At 31.0% G+C, this 24,691-nt stretch overlaps 1 protein-coding gene across 1 annotated transcript; it reads left to right on the top strand.

The window, feature by feature from the left end:
• The first annotated feature begins 16,339 nt into the window (after positions 1 to 16,339).
• Positions 16,340 to 24,455, top strand: LOC108460239 (ethylene-insensitive protein 2). The gene is given in 9 exon segments (XM_017759662.2): positions 16,340 to 16,805; positions 17,590 to 18,356; positions 18,701 to 18,787; positions 18,897 to 19,007; positions 19,086 to 19,215; positions 19,218 to 19,297; positions 19,781 to 19,957; positions 20,087 to 22,762; positions 23,265 to 24,455. Coding segments are annotated over 8 exon segments (3,873 nt in total). The 5' UTR covers positions 16,340 to 16,805; positions 17,590 to 18,107; the 3' UTR covers positions 23,628 to 24,455.
• Positions 24,456 to 24,691: the final 236 nt, after the last annotated feature.

Genomic DNA, 24,691 nt, shown 5'->3' with positions numbered 1-24,691 from the left:
GGGAGAATAAAGAACAAAGAAAATATGAGAGCAACAGAGAATGAACTTTATTGATCAAAAGGGATGATTACAATGCTTCATCAGAGTCTCTATTTATAGGCATAAGAAGTATAAAAGAAGTAGAGATCTAATTCTAATAACTATTAGAATTTAAAGTATACCAAAACTTTATCTTAATCATGATAGACATCCACTTAATAAGATATTCATAACACTCCCCCTTGGATGTCCATTGGTAGATAATGTGCCTCGTTAAAACCTTATTAGGAATGATTACAATGCTTCATCAGAGTCTCTATTTATAGGCATAAGAAGTATAAAAGAAGTAGAGATCTAATTCTAATAACTATTAGAATTTAAAGTATACCAAAACTTTATCTTAATCATGATAGACATCCACTTAATAAGATATTCATAACACTCCCCCTTGGATGTCCATTGGTAGATAATGTGCCTCGTTAAAACCTTATTAGGAAAAACCCTGTGGGATAAAAACCTAATGAAGGAAAAAGAGTACACGATCTATAATACGCATAATATGCTACCTCATTAAAAACCTTACCAAGAAAACCCAATGGGACAAAACTTCGGTTAAGGGAAAAAGAGTACAACGCGTATTTACTCCTCCTTATGAAAACATAACATACTTTCTCATATTCTACGTATTCAATCTTGAATAGTAGTTTTTCAAATGACTATTTGAATGTATTGCTAAGCATTTATACCACCATTCTTTTGAAAATCATGAGTGAGGGAAAATTTTGGGGAAACATATTTTGATCTCTTCAGGAATTTCAACAATAATCGCTTTAATCATGATTCTTCTATAAAAATACAAAAAGGTATTTTGGATCATTTTATAATCCTCTTTCATCTACTATTGACTAAGTCAAATTTACCACATATGTTCAATTATTTCAATTCATATAAATGAAAATTTTCCCAAGAATTTCAATATGCTTCTAGCATTTTAAATCCTTCAAGGATTTTAATATAAACTTTACTATAAAGTGATTCATAAAAGGTTGTAACAATATCCATTAGACGCAAGTTAAATCATTTATGAATTGTCAATTTAATAATATATCTAAAGGTTATTGCATCTACCACAAAAGAATATTATATCTTTTCATAATCAATGCCAAAACTTAGCGAAAAATTCATGTTTTTATTCCACTTTTGCAAAACTACTTTAATTGCACCTTTATTGGCTTTATACCTTTAGATATTTGGACTACTGGTCCAAAAACTCCACAAATTTAATTGTACTTGAGTTACGTCTTTCTATTTTGATCAATTTATTCTATATCTATATTTCTCAATAGATTTATTCAGGATCTTCCTTTTATTTCATTATAATAATATTGTATGCAAAATCATTGTTGACCACTTTTGTTATTCAGTTCCACATTTTCTCGAATTGACATAACTTATCGAGATCTCTTATTTTCATTATTTTAAAATTCAGTTTCAGGTACCTGAATCTCTTCTAAAGTTTTACTTATTAGTTATGTCTTGAGTCTCTTTTGGAGCACCCACCTCCACTATATGACCATCTAGAATAATTTTCATATTTGGAACCGATCAATCTATTATTTATTCCAATTGATTGTCTTACTGGGACTTTGAATCAAATTAAAATATTAGATGGTATATAACACTTGGTTATTCTCATTAAGTATGTAAATACATCTAACAGTTAACTTGCAATGAGTTATCCTTATTGAACTTCTGGTTCAAATTATTCTCCCTCTAACTCATTACAAGTTATTATTTCTCTCCCCCTAATGTAGGGAAAACTATCGAATCAAAATTGTAATGACAAATAAACTTGTAATTAATATATATTCCCAACTTTCTTTCAGGATTCACTCATCTTTGTGCGTTGTGGTGGAGCAATTGGAACATATACGCACATACAAAAATTCAAAGATGAGAAATATTTAGGTATTGATCAAAAACCAATTATAATGGGGAGTATTTATAACTTATTAGTTTGATACGTACAACACGTAAATCAACATAATCTCATGTTTAAATAGAAAGTTTAGTTTTCATAAGTAATGGTTTAGCTATTAGTTGGAGGCATTTGACAAACAATTCAGCTAAATCATTTTGTCTGTGAACATGAGCTATAGGATGTTCAACTTTTATCCTGATTGACATGCAATAATCATTAAAAACTTGGGATGTAAACTCACCAACATTAGCAAGATGAATTGTTTTAATTGCATAATCTGAAATTAATCATTTAAACAAGAAATCTCGCAAACGACAGGTTGCGAGTTGATAATGCATGTGATTATTTTGTAGATCCATCTACAAAAATCATATAATATCAAAACCATCCACATGGTGGATAAATGAGCCCATATTCATTTAAAAAATGCAAAATATTAAATCTCAACTTTAGCTAATGAGTTTCTAATAATCAAGTTTCATTGAGAACAAACAACAAATGAGAATTCTTTAAATTAAAGAATCTTCTGGTTCTTTAATTGAATGTCCATATGAATTCTCAATTAATTTTCGCATCATTTATGATCCAGAATGATCTAACTGGCCACGCCAAGTAGTAAACACGTTTGTTTTAGTAAACTTCTAGCATGTGTTTCAATTGTACTAAATTGTAACAAATTGATAATTTTATTATCATTCCTTTTAATTTGTATCCACATATAAGTATTATTGTGACATTTACTACTGGAAATGTCTAAATCAATGTGAATATTATAATATCACTAAGTCAACAAAATAAATATAATTTCCAAACAATTATATGCAATATTCGCTTTAGGGAATATGCCAAAATCTTCAAATGCCCAAAAATCTATTAATATTAAATTTTGAGAGTGGATCTTATTTTCCTGGTGTACAACAAGTACATAACCAATGACTTTTCATACATAAGTTTCTCTTGTAAGTTCTCATCAGTAATATTTTTTCACATAATTTTAATTGAGAACTTATTCTGAATACTGTAGAGTTATACTCAATTTTTAAAAAAAACTTGCAACTTCAGGTGCACCCAACCATAACGAGATTTAGATAGAATTATCATATTCTATTACTCATAAGTAGATCTTTCACAATCAAATATTTTACTTTCAACCTCTTTAATAGGGATGATGACAAAAGAATATCACAAAGATTGTAAATTAATAACTCAATCCCCTTTTTTTTATTCATATGAAATATAATATTTTCCTCATTCACAATCTCAATATGAGATCCATTATGAATATCTTTTCAAACCAATGGATTAACCATCACAAGGTATTAATATATTAGCTCTTCTGGAGCTTTCGACTAATTTTGTACTACCAAATATTGGAATAATATTGGTTTATTTTAGTATCAACTAAGATAAATATTTTCTATCTGTAATGATAGAATTCATTACTATATTTTCATATCATTCCTCAAAGAATATTAACAGGAACAAAATATTTGGGCATACGCCACATATGTGGCCAATAGTCTTTCATATCACATTGATAACATAAGTTATCTTTACCCTTTGAAAAGTTATCTTGAGAACTCTCATTATTCTCTTATTTATTACTATGTTCCCACTTTTAATGGTCTATGAGTATATCTTTTATTTTCTTTATGTTTACATTCACTTCAGGGAATGCAACAAATCTAGTAGGACAGACTTATAAACATTCCAATAGATTCTTTATTTCATAATTACCATCGCAAACATGCGTGGGATTTCAAATCAAAATCTATCTATGCATGTTGTCATGATTAGTCTCCAATTATTATAAACAATAAATAAAACATAGTAAAGTATACCTGAAGATCTTTAACATCATCGTCATCACTAGAAGGTATGAGATAGTTCGAAAATATTCTTGATTTCATATAGATAACGATATCAAATCTTTCACCATCCTTAAGAACAAGAAGTAAAATAAGTTAATCAAAACAAGGATAACATATAATGAAAGAAGAATCAAAAATAATAATCAGATATGAAACATTAAACAAAAGAAACTTCCTGTAAAAACTTTGCATCTTGCCGTCAAAGAAATTGAAAATCATGGAGGATAAATTTGATCGTCGATAAAAGGAACTATCACTTTGAGCAAGATCGTGCTGATAACGTATTATAAAATAAAGAGAGATGGGGAGAATAAAGAACAAAGAAAATATGAGAGCAACAGAGAATAAACTTTATTGATCAAAAGGGATGATTACAATATTTCATCAGAGTCTCTATTTATAGGCATAAGAAGTATAAAAGAAATAGAGATCTAATTCTAATAACTATTAAAATTTAAAGTATACCAAAACTTTATCTTAATCATGATGAACATTCACTTAATAAGATATTCACACCAAAACTTTATCTTAATCATGATGAACATTCACTTAATAAGATATTCATAGCACATATAAACTAATTCCTAATTTATCTCATAAATTCCAAATTTCATATTAATAGTCTCATCTTTTACTTACATAAAAAATATTAAAATAATCAAAGTAATAACGTACAAATAAATTTCATAAAAAATTATCTAATCAACTTAAAACACACATAACAAATAAATTACATAAACTAATAAAACATTCTTTGTATATAACATAAATAGGTTTTTTTACTTCAATAAACATTAAATTAAAATAAATTATTAATGAAAAAATATAAAATAAATACAAACATACCTTAATGACTCTTTTAACCAAATAATACATTACAAAATAAACTTAAAATTAAATTCAATTAAATCAACAATAAAAACAATAAAAATAAATTAAATTAACATTAATCTATTAATTTATAACAAAAAATTCTTTTCTATTTTTCTTTCTTCTCTTTCTACTTCCTTCTCTCTATTCTTCTTCTCTTTTTTTCATTTTTTTCCTTCCCTTCCCACCCTCCCTTGTCCTTCTTCTTCTTCTTTCTTTTCTTCTCCTTCCCTTCCTTCTCCTTCACCCACAAGCAGAAAATGAATGGTCCCTAAATACATAAATAAACAAAATATGTTAGCATGCAAGCGTCCCATCACTGCAAAGTGGGTGCCGCCTCTGACAACCCCTCCATCGGTGCCACCTCTTCCCTAAGCGCGTCCCATCATGTCACTATTTTATTATTATTATTATTTTACTGTAACCGGTCAAAAATTAAGGGTGATGCTACCTATGCACCACCCTCCACCACTTCAAATATACTATTTTAATACCTAATCTTTGAAAAACCCTATTTTATTTTATTTTTTTATATTATTAGAATAAAAAACCCAAAATTTTACACTTAAAATTGGGTTTTTCAATTCAAATTTGAAGTACATATATATGCCACTAAAAGATGACAAAGTGTCGTTTTAGAAATATCATAATCTTTTGATAGCCAAATGCTACGCATTAACACATCATTTTGAGCCTATCATTTAAAACATTATTGGAGTTGCCACCATTAATTTGCAAATGTGTGAAGGTACTGACTTATTTCGAAATCAATATCTATTCTTCTTTTTTTTATTTTAACATTATTATTTCTCTCTTTCATATAATTATACCATATTATATATAAATACTTTTAAATTATAAATCATCTTTGATGAATTTCTTCAAATGAATAAACTCTAAATAGTTCAGAAAAATAATGAGAAAATTGACACTTATTTATAGTGTAAGTATGAGTTAGAGGTGTTTATGGACCGGGTTGGGTCGGGTCTAAGCATGATATTAACATACTTTATGCTTGCCGAGCTCGATCCAGCCCAAAATATGTGCCTAAAATTTTGCCCAAGCCTATCCGTTTTTGCAAAAGACTAACCCAAACCTATTTAGGTCAGCCCATATTAATTTTTAAATTTTTTTTAAAATACTTATATTATTTTAATTTAATATATAATAATTTAATATATTTTTATTTGGTGAATTTTTTTATATAGTCATTTTAACATTATTTTAATATTTACATTAGATTAATATTATATATTTAGTATAGATTTATTTTTTTATTTGTTATTCATTACAGAATATAAAAATAATGTAATATAAAATATTATAAACTTAACATCGGGCCGGACTCAAGCCTTGAATGTTCAAGCCTAGGCTTGACCTATATTTTAAACAAATCTAATTTTTTTTTTTGCATAAACCTATTTTTTAGGCTTAATATTTTTACCCAAACTCTTCTAAATTTCAGACAAGCCTTCAGGCCTGGGCGAGTAGCCCAATCTATGAATAGATCTATATGAGCTATAATAATGTTCGCTAGTCTATGTGAAATTTATGACACTTTTAGTTTTAAAGAAATAAAATAACTGTTTGACATTTATTATTATCTTATAAATACAACTAATAGATAATGAAATTTTGAAAATTCTAATCTAATATATAATAAAAATTAAATACAAAAAGGAGAAAAACTATAGAAATTACATTAAAAAAAAAGGAGTCATTGTCACTTGTCATTATTTTATGCTATTGTACACTATTATATATACGATATAATAATATTAAACATAGAATATTAGTAATTTAATATTATATAATATACCCGTGCATATACGGGTAATTATTTGTTAATGATTTAACTATTCTTTTGGTGGAAATAAAATTCTTTTTATTATTTGTGAATATTTATATTGATATATTAATATATTTAATGAGTGTACATAATAGACACGTGCCAATATTCAACTGTTAACGCAAATGTTTATAAGAAAATCATGTAATATATTGGACTCTATGAATTTAGTTTTTTTTTGTATAATGATAAATTTAACTTTTCATGTTTATATCTTTTATTAATTTAGTTTTTATTTTTATTTTTATTTTAGTTAAATTTGGCCTCAATCTTAAAAAAAATGTTAACTTTGATCAACAACTTTTAAAAATAATTGAATTGTTATTTTTAACTAAAATACTAACTAAGATGTTAAATTTTAAACATCGCAATCCATATGTACTTTATGCTATTTTTATACTTTTTATGAATATTTTTATAATTTATAATTTATAATTTTTTTATGATTTTGTAATAGCTCATTTTCAAGTGAAATTAGAACAGTAGTTTTGGGACCATAAATCGACGAGTAAATTATTATTTTATCATTATTTTAATGTCTATTGGATATTAATAAGGTCGTAGTAAAATATCGTTAAAAAATTTTGATGTTTGCATGATTAATTAACTAAAAAGAACTAAATCGTAAAAAGTGTAAAAGTAAAGTTCTACTAGTTAAAAGGGTCAAATGGTTATGAAACTTTAAAGTGAATGGACTTAGATAGTAATTAGACCATTTGAATAGTTAGTTGATATTAATGGCAAGGTTTTATTGAAATTTTGAAAGTTTTTAAAGGTTAAAATGGTAAATAGGTAATTAAAGTTAAAATAAACTAAGGAAGATGCATTCATCTTCTTCATTTTCATATCTCTCTGCCGAAATTCACCATTGAAGATAGGGCTAGGTTTGGCCAAGCTTTCTTTGGTGCCTGTTAGTGTTTTCAAGCACTATTTTTAATGATTTCTATGTTTTTGAGGTCGTTTTAACTTAATTTAGCTAGCCCGAGGGTTAATTTGTAAACCTGTAAAAGGTTGAGGGTTATGCCATGAATGTTCTTGAATGATTCTTGATGTTAAATGGTAGATTATGAATATTTATTGATAAATAAACAAGTTTTGTAAAGTGATTTTTGATGAAATTTGCATTTAGGGATTGACTTGTAAAAATAGTAAAATTTCATAGTAAAATTTATCAAATGATGGTTTGTATGAGTTGATATAAGTCCCTAATGAATTTGGTTAGCTTGAATGGGGGATTAAAATGCTTAGATTTCAATTTATGAGCTTAAGGACTAAATTGTGAAAAGTTAAAATGTTAGGGGTAAAATAGTAATTTTGTATAAATATGAAATGTGGACTGAGTTGAATACTAGAAGTATTAAATGGATTGAAATTGTCTATTTAGATCAAGATAGACCACGTATGGACTTAGATCGAGGCAAAGCTAAAGCTTCGAAATAACTCGATTTAACCTTCGCGCCCTAGTTGTTGAGGTAAGTTCATGTGAATAGTTATCATTTTAATGCTATTTCAAATAGTATGTTAATATGTTATGCATCATGTGAATTGATCAATGCATAAATAAATCAATGCAATGACGGTTATCGAGTCCCAGTTGAACCTTAGGAATTCGTAGGATACAAATGACATGTCATTAGGGATTTCATGTTTTGGGTGCTAGTCTTGAATGTCCTACCGATGGCTAAGGTCCTGCATTTGTTGCAGATACTCCACAGCTCGTGTGAGTAGCATCATGTAGCTTACGTTTCGACCCGCAGCTCGTGTGAGCTGGCCCATTTTGCAGCTCGTGTGAGCTGGCCCATTTCGCAGCTCGTGTGAGCTGGCCCATTTCGCAGCTCGTGTGAGCTGGCCCATTTCACAGCTCGTGTGAGCAATGATGTAAAGGAAAAGTTACGGTTATATGTTAAGCATACTTCGTGTGAGCTTTCCCTAGCATCTGAGGATATTCTAGATGATTCAACAGTCAACAAAATGGATTGAAATGGTAAGTTTTCAAATGGAATTATCCATATGTTCATGGAAATGATGTATAAATCAAATGATGTATTCCACATGGTAATGACTTATCATGGATGATCCAAATGAGTTATGTATAAATGCACTAACTTGTGTATTGATGATGATGCATAGGCTTGTGCCAAGCTTGTGGTTTGGGTTACTTTATGCTTATACTTTATGTTATGCAAATGTATGTTAAGTTATGTTTTATTTTCTACGAACTTACTAAGCATTATGTGCTTACGTAGTTTCTCCCTAATGTTTTATAGATTAACAGAAGCTTGATCTGTTTGGAAGCTCGTCGGAGATCTATCACACTATCCAACATAAATATCAGTAGTTTTTGAATGTTTTGGCCAAGGTTATAATGGCATATATAGGTTGAATTGTAATGTCATTGTAATGAATGTTTAGTTGGTGGATTGGCTTGTATAAACTATGAATGTTATCTTGGTTTAGTACCTTTGATGCTTTGATAGTTTGTGTCATTGTGCTATCTTATGATACATGTTTTGTATGGATCAAATGGTATGTATTGAATTGGTAAAATCATGGTTAAGTTGTGGCATGTTTTGGAAGGTATTGAATTAGATATTGATGTTCGAAACTTGGTAAAGATGACATGTTTAGGTAAGTTTTGATGATTGCTTTTGAGGTGCCTTTGAATGGCATATTGGTTAGTTGAATTACAATCTTTAGAATGGAAAATATATGCATGTTTAGGTATGGTTTGATGCCTTGCAGGTGTGCACTTTTGGTTCAAATGAATATGCATGAAATGGTGTTGGGAATGGCTTGATTTTAGGCTAATTTATGTCTACACGGGCGTGTAACTCAGCTGTGTGCCACGACACCGCCATGTGTCATCTGAGGGTCTTTTGTATGTAAGTCAGTGAGTTACACGGCCGTGCGACCCTAGTTTGAAGGTTACACAGCCTGAGACACGGACGTGTTTCTCAACTGTGTGAGGCACACGGCCGTGTGACCCATGTTTCCAAATTTTTGTAACTTTTTCTTAGACTTTTCAAATGTTTTCAATTTAGTCCTGAATTGTTTCTAAGGTATTTCTAGGGTTTCAAGGGTTCAATTTAGGGACAATATGCATGTGAATGATGGATTTATAATATGTTTATGATAGTATATGAAATGTATGTTTACATGTTCCATTTGTATGGTAATGCTACGTAACCCTAAATCGGCGATAGGTACAGGTTAAAGGTGTTACAGATTTAACATTGGCGTGATGTTGTGTTTGTTGAATACAAGTCACTCATTTTCAATGGTACTAAGCACTTTGTTCCTCCACCTCCTTGTCCGAGTGTTGTAGGTTGTCGTTGGATATTTAAAACCAAAAGACAAGCAAATGTGACAATTGAGAGGTATAAGGCTCGTTTAGTTGCCCAGGGTTGCCACCAACGTCCAAAGATTGATTTTGAATATACTTTCAGTCCAGTGATTAAGCCCACAACCATTCAATTTTTATTGTCCATTGTTATTGCTCGTCAACGGTCCATTAGTCAAGTTGATATCTTAAATGCATTCTTACATGGAAAGCTTGATGAGGATGTATTCATGACACAATCGCCTGGGCTCATTGACCTTGCTTATTTAAATTATGTTTGTAGGCTTAAAAAACTGATTTATAGCTTACACATAGGCTCTGTAGGTTTGGAATCAGTGTCTCACAGATGCCTTTAACACAACTTTAATTTTTTAGATTCCAAGTCTGATGTCTCTCTCTTTTATCTCAATATTGGTTCTAACAAATTGTCCCGTCTCATTTATTTTGATGACATTATTGTGATTGGATCTAATACTTCTATTGTTGACACCTTCATTGCTCACTTGCAATCTTAGTTTGCCACGTGAAATCTTGGCAAACTTCATTACTTTCTCAGCCTTCAGGCTACTTGGAAATAAAATGGTATTATGCTCCATCAATCTAAATATATTAGACTTTTTACTTCGCTTTGGCATGTCTTCTTGCAATGATGTTTCTACTTTGTCATCTCCTGTTGACAAATTAGCATTGCCTGATAGTGAAAAGTTTTGTGATGAGACCCTTTTCCGCAGCATTGTTGGTGGGTTGGAAGATTTGACATTTACACATCCCAATATTTCCTATGCGATTAATAAAGTGAGTTAGTTTATACATTCGCTTGCGGTGCATAATTGACTTGTAGTGAAGCATTACTTATGTTACTTAAAGACTACATTTAATTATGTTCTATTCTTTTCCTTTGATGGCACGCATAGTTTACATGGCTTTTGTGATCGAATTGGGCGGGTGATGTTGATTATCAGAAATTTACGACTAGATACACTATTATGAGTTGATGTCTTGATTTGTAAAGAAGAAACGTTCAATCTCACGTTGTTCTACTAAGGTTGAATATCAAGCACTAATTGCTGATATTATGAGTTGATGTGGATTTGTAATTTACTTCAAGAGAAAAGTCTACTTATATCTTCTCTTCCTCTTTTCTGATGTGACAATATTAATGTTACATATATTGCAATTAATCATATGCTTCACAGGCGCACTAAATATAAGGTGATTGATTTTATTTTTATATGTGACTTTGTTCGCTCCAAATATGTTCAAGTGGCATACATTTCTTCTCATGATTAAAGTGTTCATATTTTGACAAAGTCGTGGCTGAAAAGTTGGTTTCAAATGTAGTGAGACATGTTTACCACATCGGTTCAACTTGTAGGTGAGTAATGAAGGGATAATATTTTTAAATATTTTTAAGCCTAGATTTTAGGTATAGTTATCTTTTACGTTGCAGTTACCTTCTATTGTTTGAACTCTATTTCTTATTATATTTGAAACTCTTTTGTATATATATTCTTTACAATAGTTAATGTTAATGAAAAATAGGGAGAATTTAGTTTTTTTTTTTCTCAAAAGGGCTATATACAATCATCAGAGTCCATGAAACAGAGCCCATTAAGTTGTAGATAAAAATGTGTGAATTCAAATAAGTTAAATTTTATCCATTTATATCTCAAGTTATAGTTGGAATATAAAATTGACTCTAACATAATTAATAAATTAAAAATATGTACAACATATGTAACATTTAAACTAATTAAATCTAAATGAATGTGTTAAAATTACAAGATGTTAAATTTAGAAAAAAAATATAAATATTTTATTCTTAAACTATTTTAATTAAAAAATGTGATTAAGTCTTTCAGTAAATACTAATATTCACATTTGATTAAGTTAATCAGCAACCGCATTGCCAAAAGCAATGAAATGGTTCACATGTTAATGACATCTTAAACAATTAAGATGCAATGAACCAAAGCCCTAGAGAAACAACTATGTTTTTTCTTTCTAAAAAAAAGTGACATTAATCTCCAAAAATAGATAGAAAATAAATTTATGAATAAATTCAAAACATCCTTTCAATGGCTCCCAAAGCACAAAAAATCTGAATCTAGTAAACAAACTAGATTCGTGGCAGCATAGTGGTCTGGACCCTGTTGGCTCTAATGGAGATTTTGTCTCCCTTAATATTACAGCTTTATTATTATTATTATTATTTTACACATTTGTTTTTGTGGATTTCAATGGTAATTACTCTGTTTAAAAAAATGGGTTCTAAGTACATCTGCTTAAATCAATTTCTCAATGTTCATTGAACTTGTTCATTTTGCTTTTTTAAATCTCGGGTGCTTCAGTTTTTGTCACATTTGTATTTTATACGTTATACAATATTATTTCTTTTATCTTTTTTACTTTTTAATTACAGAGTTGCAGGTTATGGAGAGATGTAGCTTGATGCACTGAATTTCCTTAGAGAAAAGGCCTTTTCGCTTTGCCCCTCCTTTTTTCTTGGGTCTATTACGATATTATTAATTTTTATTTAAAACTTAGGAATAAGTAATAAACGAAAAGTTAGATTATATATTTTTCTTTTGTTAAAAAATAAGTAAATTAGTCATTATAGTTTAGATTAAAGAGTAAATTGATCTTTTTTATTAAAAAGTTTATCCCTTTGTATTGTTAAAAACTGACGTAACTAAATAGTGATGTTTGGCATGTCATATGTATCTTTCATACAGAGACCAATTTTTAATAGTAAAAATGGATGAAATCTTTAACAGAATGACCAATTTGTTCTTTGATTTAATATACAATGACTAATTTACTAATTTTTCAAGTTAAGAGGCCAAAATGTAATCCTACTTTTAATACAAGGGCCTCCATGAAACTTTTACTTAAAAGCTTATGATTTATTTGATAAACTAAAAATTAAATGCTAAAAGAAATGTATAAAAAATAAATACTGAAAAAATTTAAGTGTTGAATTTAAGTTATAAAATTTGTTTGGTATATTTTTAAAAATGAATTTGAAAATGAATTTGATTCAACTAAAATTTGATATTGAATTCAAAATTTAAAACCTTATGTCCAAATTGGAATTGCGAAAAGAAACTATTTAGGTTGGGAATTATCGATTTTCGAAATTATACTTCAATTAATTTTCATTAATCAAAATTATTTTCCAAAATAAAAATACTACTTGCCTAAAGGAAGTAGAGCCTAAATATGTAAGTTAATAACATTTATTTCAGAAGTAGAAAAATGAAGTATGTTTGACTTTTCTAAGATAAATGTGTTTTTGGGTCATTTATTGCTTAGTACAAAGAATCTTAACTTCTGTCTTAATTCGGCTTTTGAAATTTTATTTTTTACTAAATTTTGTCTATTGATATTTTTCAATGAAGGGTATAAACTCAGGTTGAATGTTAAAAAATGTTAGTTTTCATACTAAAAATATCTAATAATTATGATACGATTTGTCTCCACTGTAGGAAATATTAGTTTTTTTAAAATATATAATTATGAAATATTATTGAAATAAATGGTTAATTTTTAATGGTAAATTTATATGATAAGAGTTTAGGATCTTTGAAAATATCTCCATCTTATTTTTTGTAATAAAAACTTGTTTGGAAATTATAATTTTTATTTCTCATCTTTTGTTTTAAATAAATACAACCCACATTATTCTTCCTAATTCTAATAGATTAATGATTATTATTTAAAATATTATTCCAGATGGCCAACTTCATAAACATGGCTGCACATGGCCATGCAAATCCAACTCATTTGTTTTCACTCCATGAATATGATTTTATATAATTCATGAAAATCATGTGTAATATATAGAGTTTTTATTCCATAGGAATGAATATTCACTTCTTCTACTAACTTAATTACTATCCATTCTTAATTTATTGAATTTTAAAATTAGAAAATATAATTTATATAATATTCTAAATATTTTAAATTTTCAAAATAATAATTATTTCCACAACTTTAAAAGTTTTACAAAATAAAGTGTTTAGAAAAATTTTAATTTTAAAATATTTTTGTTTTCAATTTTGAAAATTTTAAAATACATTAAACATTTTTATTTTTTTCAAAATTTTGGAACTAATTATTAATCATATAAATTTTTGAAATTTTCATTTCTTCTGAAAATTTAGAATATTTTATATTTTTTGAATATTATACATATTTAATAATTTTTAGAATTCAACAAAATTATACATTCAAACATGGGCATGTTTTTCACAACTGAACTTTTGTTTCTTTCTTCCTTTTTTTGGTCAAACTAACTGAACTTTTCTTTAGTTTTAGTTTTAATTAACAAAAACAATTAACATCACTTATCTTTCTTTTTCTTTTTCTTTTTTTTTGTGGTGAAATAACATCACTTATCTTTATTTTCTCATTTTTGAATCTTATACAGACGAAATTGCTTCTTTTAATAGAGCTTTATCCTATAATTTATTAATGAAAATAATTAAAACAGTTATCAGTTTCCTATTTTTAATAGTACAAAATTATTGTGGATTCAGTATTTATTATATTGAAAGTGTATTTTTTTATTCCACGAGCAGTTTTAAAAGATTATTATATGTGTCAATTTTAAAATATTTATTTTTAGATATTTTACTATACTTTTATAAGACACTTGTCGACCATTAACTCTTTGTAGAATCTAAAACTCTACTTGATAGTATATCAAATATTTTCCTTAAATTGTTTCATTTATATTGAAAGAGATTAAATTATTTTTTTAAACAATATTATTTGATGCGTTGTTAATGCATAAATATTATGCACCATCAATGAACAATAATATAATATATTATAATTAAATTAAGTAAAAATATGGAGGACTTATAAATAAATATTGATAGTTTTATTTAAATATGATTAAACATTAAATGTAACTATTATAAAAATTATTAATAACTCTCGGATTTAGAATCTTGGGTTTAAGGTCTAAAGTCTTGGGTTTTAACATTTATTAGTATCTTTTAAGTCCTTCACTATTTTTTATATTATTTAATGATGATGTGTTGTGATATTATTTGTCGATGGTATATGAGACTTATGCATTGAGCATCAAATATTATTCCTTAATAAATAATGTTAATTATTAGGAAAAGTATACAAATAGTCATCAAAACTAAGGTTAAGTTCATGCTTTTGCAACCCAACTATCAAAAGTTATATTATGATCACTTACATTGTTGAATTATTAAATTTTGATCACCTATTAGTTAACTGTTCTATTGTTATCCCTTAATGAAATAATGATGTTGTATGTTAACTCAATCACTAATAACTAATTTGATCCCAAAAGTATAATCAAAAGGTTGTTTATAAGAATATTCATAGTTGGTTAAAATTATAGGTGAATTTAGGGGCTAGTAGGGTCTTAGTTCCCTAAAATATAAAATTGCTATTTAAATTCTTAATTTTTAAAAAATTTAAATTAGTAAAGTTAAAATTACACTTTACCCCTAAAATTATAAAAATTTCATTTAATCCTTTAAAATTATAAAGATATTGACTATAAAAATTAAAATTTCATTTGCCCTAAAAATTATTTTAGCTTCACCCTAGTTAAAATGAATTAGAAAACAATATTTCTTGGATATATATTTACTGATTATATACTTAGTTGTAAATCAAAAAATCTATTGGTTAAAAAGAAAATAACAAATGACAGGTACAGATTTACCATATCTACGACAAAATAACTCATCAGCCTTTTGCACATTATCTCTATATTATTTTGTCCTTCAGTGTTCACTTACACACATGCTTTTAGAGTATTATTAGGTCTTCAACACACTTTTTCTACACTAAGATACAAAAGGAAAAGTGGATTCATTTGATTGTAACAATAATAGCAAAAGTTGTTCTATTTCATTAAAAAGAACTTTACAATAATTAAAATACAAAATTTTCACTTACAATCTCATCAAGTTTGATTAAAACTTTTAGAATTTATAAAATTTTAAAATTTTTGCATAATTATAATTTTAAAAATAAGTTATCAACTTTCAAGTGTTTTTAAAGAATTTTATCATACTTTTATACTTTTGTATATTTTTAGATTATGGTTAGAAAATATTAAAACACTAAATTATAAAATGACGGTTTAGAGATTGAATTAATTATTAAACTTTGAGTTAATATGTCGTCTCATTATTTTGCTAAAAAATAAGAAGTTAAGTTGATCAAATTTAATAACTTGATACCATTTATAACGTGAATGACGACATCGTAACTTTTGATAATTGTGAGACAATAACGTAAACTTAACCTTAATTATCATTTTATAAAATTTACCCTAATTATTAACATAAAAGTTTATACAAATAAATAATAATCCATTAAATGTATATAAATGAAATGAGAGAAGTTGGATTAATTGTAATGCTGAAATTTGTGGGATATCCTCGAGATTTGTTGGAACTGTTTTGATGTCAATAACCTTTTAACTGTCTGTCTTTAAACTTTTTCTAGCTTTTTGTTTTGTCTTTCATCTGGACACATTTTCTTCTTCGCTTTGATTAGTATTTAGTAGTGAAAGTTTTCTTTTTTCACATATTATATATAAATAAATTTCCTCTTTTCTTCAACATGGCGTGGCATGGCTTGGAAAGAGCCCCCACACCCTTGAAAATATATTTATATAATTATATATTTATCTATCTGAGATGATCATGTATCTATCCTCTTTTTTTCTCTCTTTTTCTTTTTCGCTCTCTCTCTCTCTCTCTCTGTTTGTGAAGAAAAATATATAAATAAAACCCAGTGGGTTGAGAAATCCCTCTTCCTGAAGATCTACTTTTGTTAATACCCAAACTTAGATAGAGATTGCAGAGAAAAGGATAGCAGATAAGCTCTCTCTGTCCCACTTTTTACCGTAAGGTAAAATCAAAAAACAATTTTTTTACTTCCCCAAAGGCCTAAACCCTAATCCAATTCGAGTCTTCTTTTTCCTTATGATTTACTTGTTTCTTCTTTTTTGTTTAATTATTTTGGGTTTTTTTTTGTTTTCTTGCTTTATGCGTAATCTACCTTGGAATTTGTGCAAACATTTTTTCCTTTTTTTTAAAGTTATTGAGCTGAATCAGATCCAGGGTCTTGATTTTTATTCATATTGGTTCCTTAGTGCTTTGTTCATTTGGGTGGGGTTTTACACTTTTGCTTGCTTTGGGACGTTTTAGGAAGATCTGAGTTTTGTTTTTAAGTCCAAGGTTTTTGTTTCGTAATTTTCGTGTGGGGGTACTTTTGGGGTTTGTGGTTTTGTATGAAGCTGTATTTTATTCTGTCTTCTGGTTGTTTATTTTGGTTTGTTTTTGTGTGCTGATCTTTATCACTATTGATTAGCATTGATGCTGAAATTTAGTTTGCAAAGTGAACTTGTGATGATGCTGAGGGCTTACACCCTTGAACTAATTCACACTATACTTTTTTCTTTTTGAATAATCTGGTTAACCGTACCGGTTTGTGAAATTTATGGTGTTCACTGTATATTGGACTCTGCTGATTTTGTTTTGAAGCTTGACCAAATGGTTTAATCATGATTTATGCTAGAATTTGGTTCTGATTCGTTTTACATGTTGGTTTTGATGCTTTAATTCCTTTTTCTTGTAGTTATGTTCCAAGGCTGATGGTTTTGACTGATTTGATTCAGGTTTTGACTTTGTAGGTGCTTTCGTTGGAGGAATTTGTTTGGATTATTTGTTGTTCTACTCAGGGACTGGAGATGGGTGTATCTGCCCTTTGATACTGATTCAAGTTATTGGTAAAAGTCCTGCGAGAGTTGGAATATTCACCAGCCCCTATATGGTTGTGGCTGAGGCTGCAATTTTGATTCTGTCAGCAGTTGCGGTGGCACTGATTCTTGGGAAGTGCATTTTAGATGCTCGCTAGTCCTGCTGTGCCAGGGCTTTTGTTTAATGTACATTCGTTTGATAGCAAGTCTTGCAGAAAATGGTCTCGACTGTTTGCTTTTTCTTGCAAAATTATGTTTAATCAAATAACTTGCTAATATCTAGCTGAATACCTTATGATGGATAGCTTCTTTCTTACGAGATTTAGTCATTGTGAACAACCATGTAATTGTAGTACTTCTTGAGCATTGGAGGTTCTGTGCTATTCTGAAGATGGAATTTGAAGCGTTGCTGCACTGTAACTAGCATATCGTCTGAATTTCTAGTTGACAAAATGGAAGCTGAGGGAGGAAATGCTAACCACCAACGAGGTGCCCTTCATCAGATGTTCCCTGTTGTTTTACCTGTTCTTCTAATATCAATTGGATATGTTGACCCTGGGAAGTGGGTTGCCACTGTTGAAGGAGGTGCACGGTTTGGTTTTGACCTGGTAGTTCCCATGCTTCTTTTTAATTGTGCTGCCATTTTGTGTCAATATCTGTCAGCTAGAATTGGTGTGGTGACTGGGCGTGGTCTTGCTCAGGTATTCTTTTCACGCTTGTGCATTTTACAAGAATAAAAAGATTAGGAATTATTCTGTTTGTAAGACAATTTCTTTGACAACCGTTATACTGATCTGTGTACTTGTAGAACTCTTATAAAGTAACAACATGATTTAGTTAAATTCTCCAATGTTGTTTAATTATTTTTCTGCCTAGATTAAAAAGCATAAGAACTCCTTTTTTACAAATGCATGCTTATTTATCTTTAATTAAGTGCTTATATATAACCAGAATGTCATGTGCAAAGGTGCTTGTGCTTATTTGTGGACTTGTGTTTTACTCTTTTCATGATACATATTTATTTCTTAATTTATGGCGATGATAGATTTGCAGCGATGAGTATGACAAGTCCACTCGTTTATTCCTTGGAGTTCAAGCAGAGCTTTCTGTGGTTGCGTTGGACCTTACCATGGTAGCTTTCTTTTCTAAACTATGATGAAAGGAAGTTATAATTCTTTTTATTTGCACTTAATATAGTGATATTTGTTCTATTCTCATGAAAAATGTCTATATTTTCCCAGGTCCTGGGTGTCGCACATGGGATTAATCTTCTCTTCGGGGTGGATCTGTCCACTGGTGTTTTTCTAGCTGCTCTTGATGCTGTTTTATTCCCAGTTTTTGCCTCCACCTTGGTATGCTAAACTGCTTTGTTTTATTGCACAATCTCTCCCTTGCAACATCATAGCAGTCTAAACAATTTTCAACATTAGGATCACTGCAGGGCAAGTTTCCTATGCATCTATGCAGCAGGTTTCATATTGCTTTCTTATGTTTTTGGAGTGCTCCTCAGTCAACCAGAAATTTCTATTTCCATGCTTGGGATGCCAACAAAGTTGAGTGGGAGAGTGCATTTGCCCTGATGAGTCTTCTTGGAGCAAGCATCATGCCTCACAATTTTTATCTACATTCTTCTATTGTTCAGGTATCTGCAATTGGACTTGTATATGCATCTATGTGCACGAGTCTTGTATATGGGCCTTTATATTTCAGTTTTAATGGATTGGAGACTCCTGTATTATCTGTAAATTTATTTCAACTAAGAATTTGACATTTTCTTTGTCAATACTTGGATTTTAGAAGCCTTTTTAGAATCTTTGCATGTGGATGCTGTCCTTGTAGATTCACTACAATCTGAGTCAAATGCATGTATAATTTTCCTCAATTAGTGGTCTTCTATAGTTATGACATTGTTCTCAAATATAGGGTAGGCTTATGTTCATTGCACCATGCTTAAATGTTATGGGGCATACAATTCTCGAACTGCGGGACAAATTGGTGCACCTTATATCTTTTATGCTTGCAATATCATTTGGTTTTGTTTTGTGGTCCTGCCTTTTTGCCTTTTGGAGTTCAATATTATGCTATTCATTCTCAGCTCTCTGAAGTTTTGTTCTCCTGTCCACAGGAGCATCTGGGACCACCAAATACTTCTAAGAGTGCCTTATGTCACAACCATCTTTTTGCCATCTTATGCGTCTTCGGTGGAATTTATCTAGTAAATTATGTGCTGATGAATTCAGCTGCAAATGTGTTCTACAATGCTGGCCTTGTCTTGGTTACTTTTCATGATGCAATGGAGCAGGTTAATTTCTTTCGCTTTTCTGATAAGCTATTGTTTATGATGGCTTTCAAGAATCATGTTTAAATATTTCTCAACAATTGAGTTAATATGTGGATATTAATAAATTCCTTTTGGAAATGATTAAAACAGGTATTCAGGAATGGTATACTGCCCCTAGTCTTTTTGTTGGTTATGTTCTTATCTAATCAACTTACTGCATCAACCTGGAATCTTGGCGGTCAAGTTGTCTTGCATAATTTCCTTGGGCTTGACATACCGGGTTGGCTTCATCGTGCAACAATCAAAATTGTAGCAATTGTTCCAGCTCTTTATTGTGTGTGGACTTCTGGACCTGAGGGGGTATACCAGATGTTTATTCTTGCGCAGGTGATGGTAGCCCTTCTGTTGCCATCTTCAGTGATCCCCCTGTTTCGGGTTGCCTCATCAAGATCAATTATGGGTGTTTACAAAGTTTCTCCAATTCTGGAGTTCCTATCACTGGTAACATTCATGGGAATTCTGGGTTTAAAGATAATCTTTGTGGTAGAAATGATATTTGGGAGTAGTGATTGGGCTGGGAATTTGAGATTGAATGCTGGGATTAGCATGTCTGTTCCTTTTGTTGTTCTTCTGGCTACTGCTTGTGCATCGTTTTCTTTGATGCTTTGGCTGGCAGCTACTCCTTTAAAATCTGCCAGTTCTGAAAATAAAGCTCATGCATGGAAATGGGATATGAACAGACCTGTTTCTGAGACAGCTATAGAGAGAGAGGGAAATGAGTTAAGTGAAACTAGATATAGTGGAGAGGAACCTGCTCATATACAGGAAAGATCATTAGCACCAGAAAACTCCATTGAAAGTCATTCAGATTTATCTTTTCCAAATTATAATCTGGATTTGCCTGAGACAATCATGGAATCTGAGCAGGAAATACGTCTGACAACTGTTAATGCGAACTCTTCTAGTGGTGAATATCCTAACCCCCCATTCTGTGACACTGAGGAACCAGCATGCATACAGTTATCTTCTGCTGTAGTTGATGAGGTAACAGATGATGTGCCAGGCACAAAAACTCTGAAGATTGAATCAATGAACTCTCTGGAGAAAACAGTGAGTTTTGAGGGAGATCTGCATATCGAAAAAGATGATGATGGAGATTCTTGGGAGCCTGAAGAGCCATCCAAACCTCCTGGAAGTATTTCCTCTTTGAACCCGGATGGCCCTCCTTCATTCAGGAGCCTCAGCGGGAAAAGTGATGATGGTGGCAATGGTATTGGAAGTCTCTCTAGATTGGCTGGATTAGGTCGTGCTGCAAGGCGTCAATTAGCTGCCATTCTTGATGAATTTTGGGGCCAATTGTATGATTTTCATGGGCAACCTACCCAAGAAGCAAAGGTGAAGAAATTAGTTGTACTATTGGGTGTTGATTCAAAACTATTAAAAGTAGATACAACTGGGAAGGACTATGGTGGGTATTTCCCTTCGGTGGGAGGAAGAGGATCTGATGCACTTAATGGTTCAAGCCTGTATGACTCTTCAAAGCATTTGAAGATGCAAAATAGTATTGATTTATCACATGGGTATCCTAGAGGATCATCATTGTGGTCAAACCAGACGCAACAATTAGATGCTTATGCTCAAAATTCTACCTGTAATGTTGTTTCTGGTGAAAGGAGGTACTTTAGTTTGCGTGCTGTGCCATCTGCTGAGGCATGGGATTATCAACCAGCTACAGTGCATGGATATCAGATTGCATCTTACCTTAATCGAATTGCTAAAGATAGAAGCTCCAATTGCTTGAATGATCAAATTGAATTACCAGCATCAGATTCTCCTGCCATGGGCCCTACAAATTATAGAGGCTCCCTGGCTTCTGCATTAAGGCAAAAATCGCAAAATGGGGTAACTCCTGCTCAGCCCCCTGGATTTGAGAATGTTGCAGTTGCTAGAAGTAGTGCACTTCAATCCGAAAGGTCTTATCATGACAAGAACTTATATGGGATAAATGATAATTCTGGGATATCAGTCAATTCAAAGAAGTATCATAGCCTACCGGACATATCTGGGCTCTCTGTTCCTCATCGAGTGTCCGAGAAGAGTGGCCAGTGGGACAGTTCCATTGGATATGGGTTGTCCATTGGTCGGACAAATTATGGAACACCCATGTATTCAAATGGTGGGTCAAGGGTAGGCGTTCCATTTTCGTTTGATGAGCTTTCTCATTTAAAGGGTTATAGAGATGCTTTGCCTTTACAGTTGGGTTCAGGTTCTGGCACTGGATCCCTTTGGTCTAGACAGCCTTTTGAGCAGTTTGGTGTAGCTGACAAAAGTCACACTGCTGGCAATGAAGCAGTTGGAAGTGGGTTGAACTCAGCAACTCGGGATACTGCTTCTGGTGTGGATTTAGAGTCCAAGCTTCTTCAATCTTTTCGACACTGTATTGTAAGGCTCTTGAAATTAGATGGGTCTGACTGGTTGTTTAGACAAAATGATGGAGCTGATGAGGAGTTAATTGATCGTGTAGCAGCAAGGGAGAGATTTCTTTATGATGCTGAAGCTAGAGAGATGAGCCAGGTTGTTCACATTCGTGAACCTCAATACTTGTCTTCTGAAAGGAGGTATGGTTCTACACAGAAGAGTGATGAGGCAAATTTTGCCAACTTCTCAATTTCATCAGTACCTCATTGTGGGGAGGGCTGTATATGGAAAGCGGATTTGATAATAAGCTTTGGAGTGTGGTGCATTCACCGGATCCTTGATCTTTCACTGATGGAAAGCCGACCAGAGCTGTGGGGAAAATACACATATGTGCTTAATCGGCTTCAGGTATAATTGTTTCTATTTGTTTCTCATCTGATAATGCTTTGTATGCATTGCATAACTTAACTGTGATCATTATTCCTCTAGCAGTTTATCAAGGAGTGAATGTTGTTCTCAGAGTATTGTGTCATTGTTGGTTTAAGTTAAGTTTGTTATGTTGTTTCATCTGTTGCACTTAGTGTACAAGATTACCCTGGCCTTGCAAAGAGTTATGTAGGTTCGGTTTTTCTGACTTCTTTCACCATTCTTTTCTCCAATCAGTGGGAATTCCTTTCATTGAATGGCATTATAAAAATTTATTCTTGCATTGTCACTTATTTGGCAATTGATTTCCTTTTGGTTTGCAAGTTTATGATGCATTAGTTGCAAAAATGTTTGCAAGTCTAATTTTAGAGAGCCTATGCCTGATATTTTGGATTTTGTTTGTTTGAGCTGAAGAATTTGTGATGCTTCTGGTGGTTTCTCCATGATATTGATGAGATTAATAGCAATTACTCCTTGTTAACAGGGTGTGATAGATATTGCATTTTCAAAGCCTCGAACCCCAATGTCCCCATGCTTCTGCCTTCAAATCCCCCAGGAATATCAGAAGCGGTTAAGCCCTCCTGTTTCTAATGGAATGTTGCCCCCAGCTGCAAAACCTGGCAAGGGTAAGTGCACAAATGCAGTCACGCTCTTGGATATGATTAAGGATGTTGAGATTGCTATATCGTGCCGGAAGGGTCGAACGGGTACTGCTGCTGGTGATGTAGCTTTTCCAAAGGGAAAAGAGAATTTGGCATCTGTCCTTAAACGCTACAAGCGTCGATTGTCCAGCAAAGCATCCAATGTTCCAACATCATGTACGATGTCGGCTGCTTACTGTTCATAGTTTTTGTTCCAGTTTCCTTCTGCAGGGTCACAGTTATCTAGCTGTTTGGTTTTCAATGGCAGCTCATTCATTAGACCACTTCTCACAGGACTGTGAAAACCAACTCCTCCTTCCCTCCATTTCTGTCTTGTGTATTCAAAGGCGTTGCTGCAGTGTATGTGATATATACATAGGATAAAAGGTTTATTGGATATGTTGTAATTGCAGCGGAAAGAACTAAGAAAATGGGGTTCCAAGAAAGGTGGAAATTGATCTTATAGCAAATGGCATTTTTAGTTACTAAAGTCGGACTGTCATCCTTGGTTTAATCTGCAAAATTACATTACCTTGCATTTGCATTTTCATGCTTTGGAATTTTAACTAGTTGGATTTATAGCTCTAAGCTCAGAGAGGATTTTTACTACTTGACCAGAAGTCAACATTCAATAAATAAAAAGGGGCTAAATGACCGAGGGAGGACCTGAAAAGGCTAAAGGACCGTAGCTTTTAGCTTCATTTTTATTCATTTGTTTGCAGCTGACAGTTTTTCCAGACTCTGTTGAAAAATAGAAGACAATCAAGCTAGTTCGTTGTCTGTCAAGATCAAGATGAAGATCATGGTTGCCCTTTTTTCATTGAAATCTCTATTCCAAGATGAGGTTATGTTGTAGTGGTATCTTTTCCATTGATCTTGTTTATCTCCCTTTCATTTTATCTTCCTGACTCATCCTAGGTTTGGAGTTGCAAAAGTTTGGCTTTGTATAATACCGGTACTCTTCCACACTTTGGTTTTCTTGTTACGTCTGTCTAATATTTCATTCTCCGTGATTCTTAGTTTCCATTAAATAAGATTTTCTGGTTTTTATTTTTATCTTGTTCATAAAAGTTAGGCGTAGGAATTATCAAGAAATCAAAATATTATTTGATTTGATTTGACTTTTTAATTTTAGATGAAGAAAATGCTCATCTGATTTGATTCCTTAGAAATCCATTAAATTAAAATTATAATATCAAAGTACTTATTTATAATCTAGAATCTATCTTTATACAAAGTAAATTGTGAAATAGTAATAAATATCCAACAC

Source organism: Gossypium arboreum, chromosome 4 (genome assembly GCF_025698485.1).
Source record: "Gossypium arboreum isolate Shixiya-1 chromosome 4, ASM2569848v2, whole genome shotgun sequence".
NCBI lineage: Eukaryota > Viridiplantae > Streptophyta > Magnoliopsida > Malvales > Malvaceae > Gossypium > Gossypium arboreum.
Note: the sequence above shows the minus strand (reverse complement) of the source record. Positions and strands in the feature narration are given on the sequence as shown.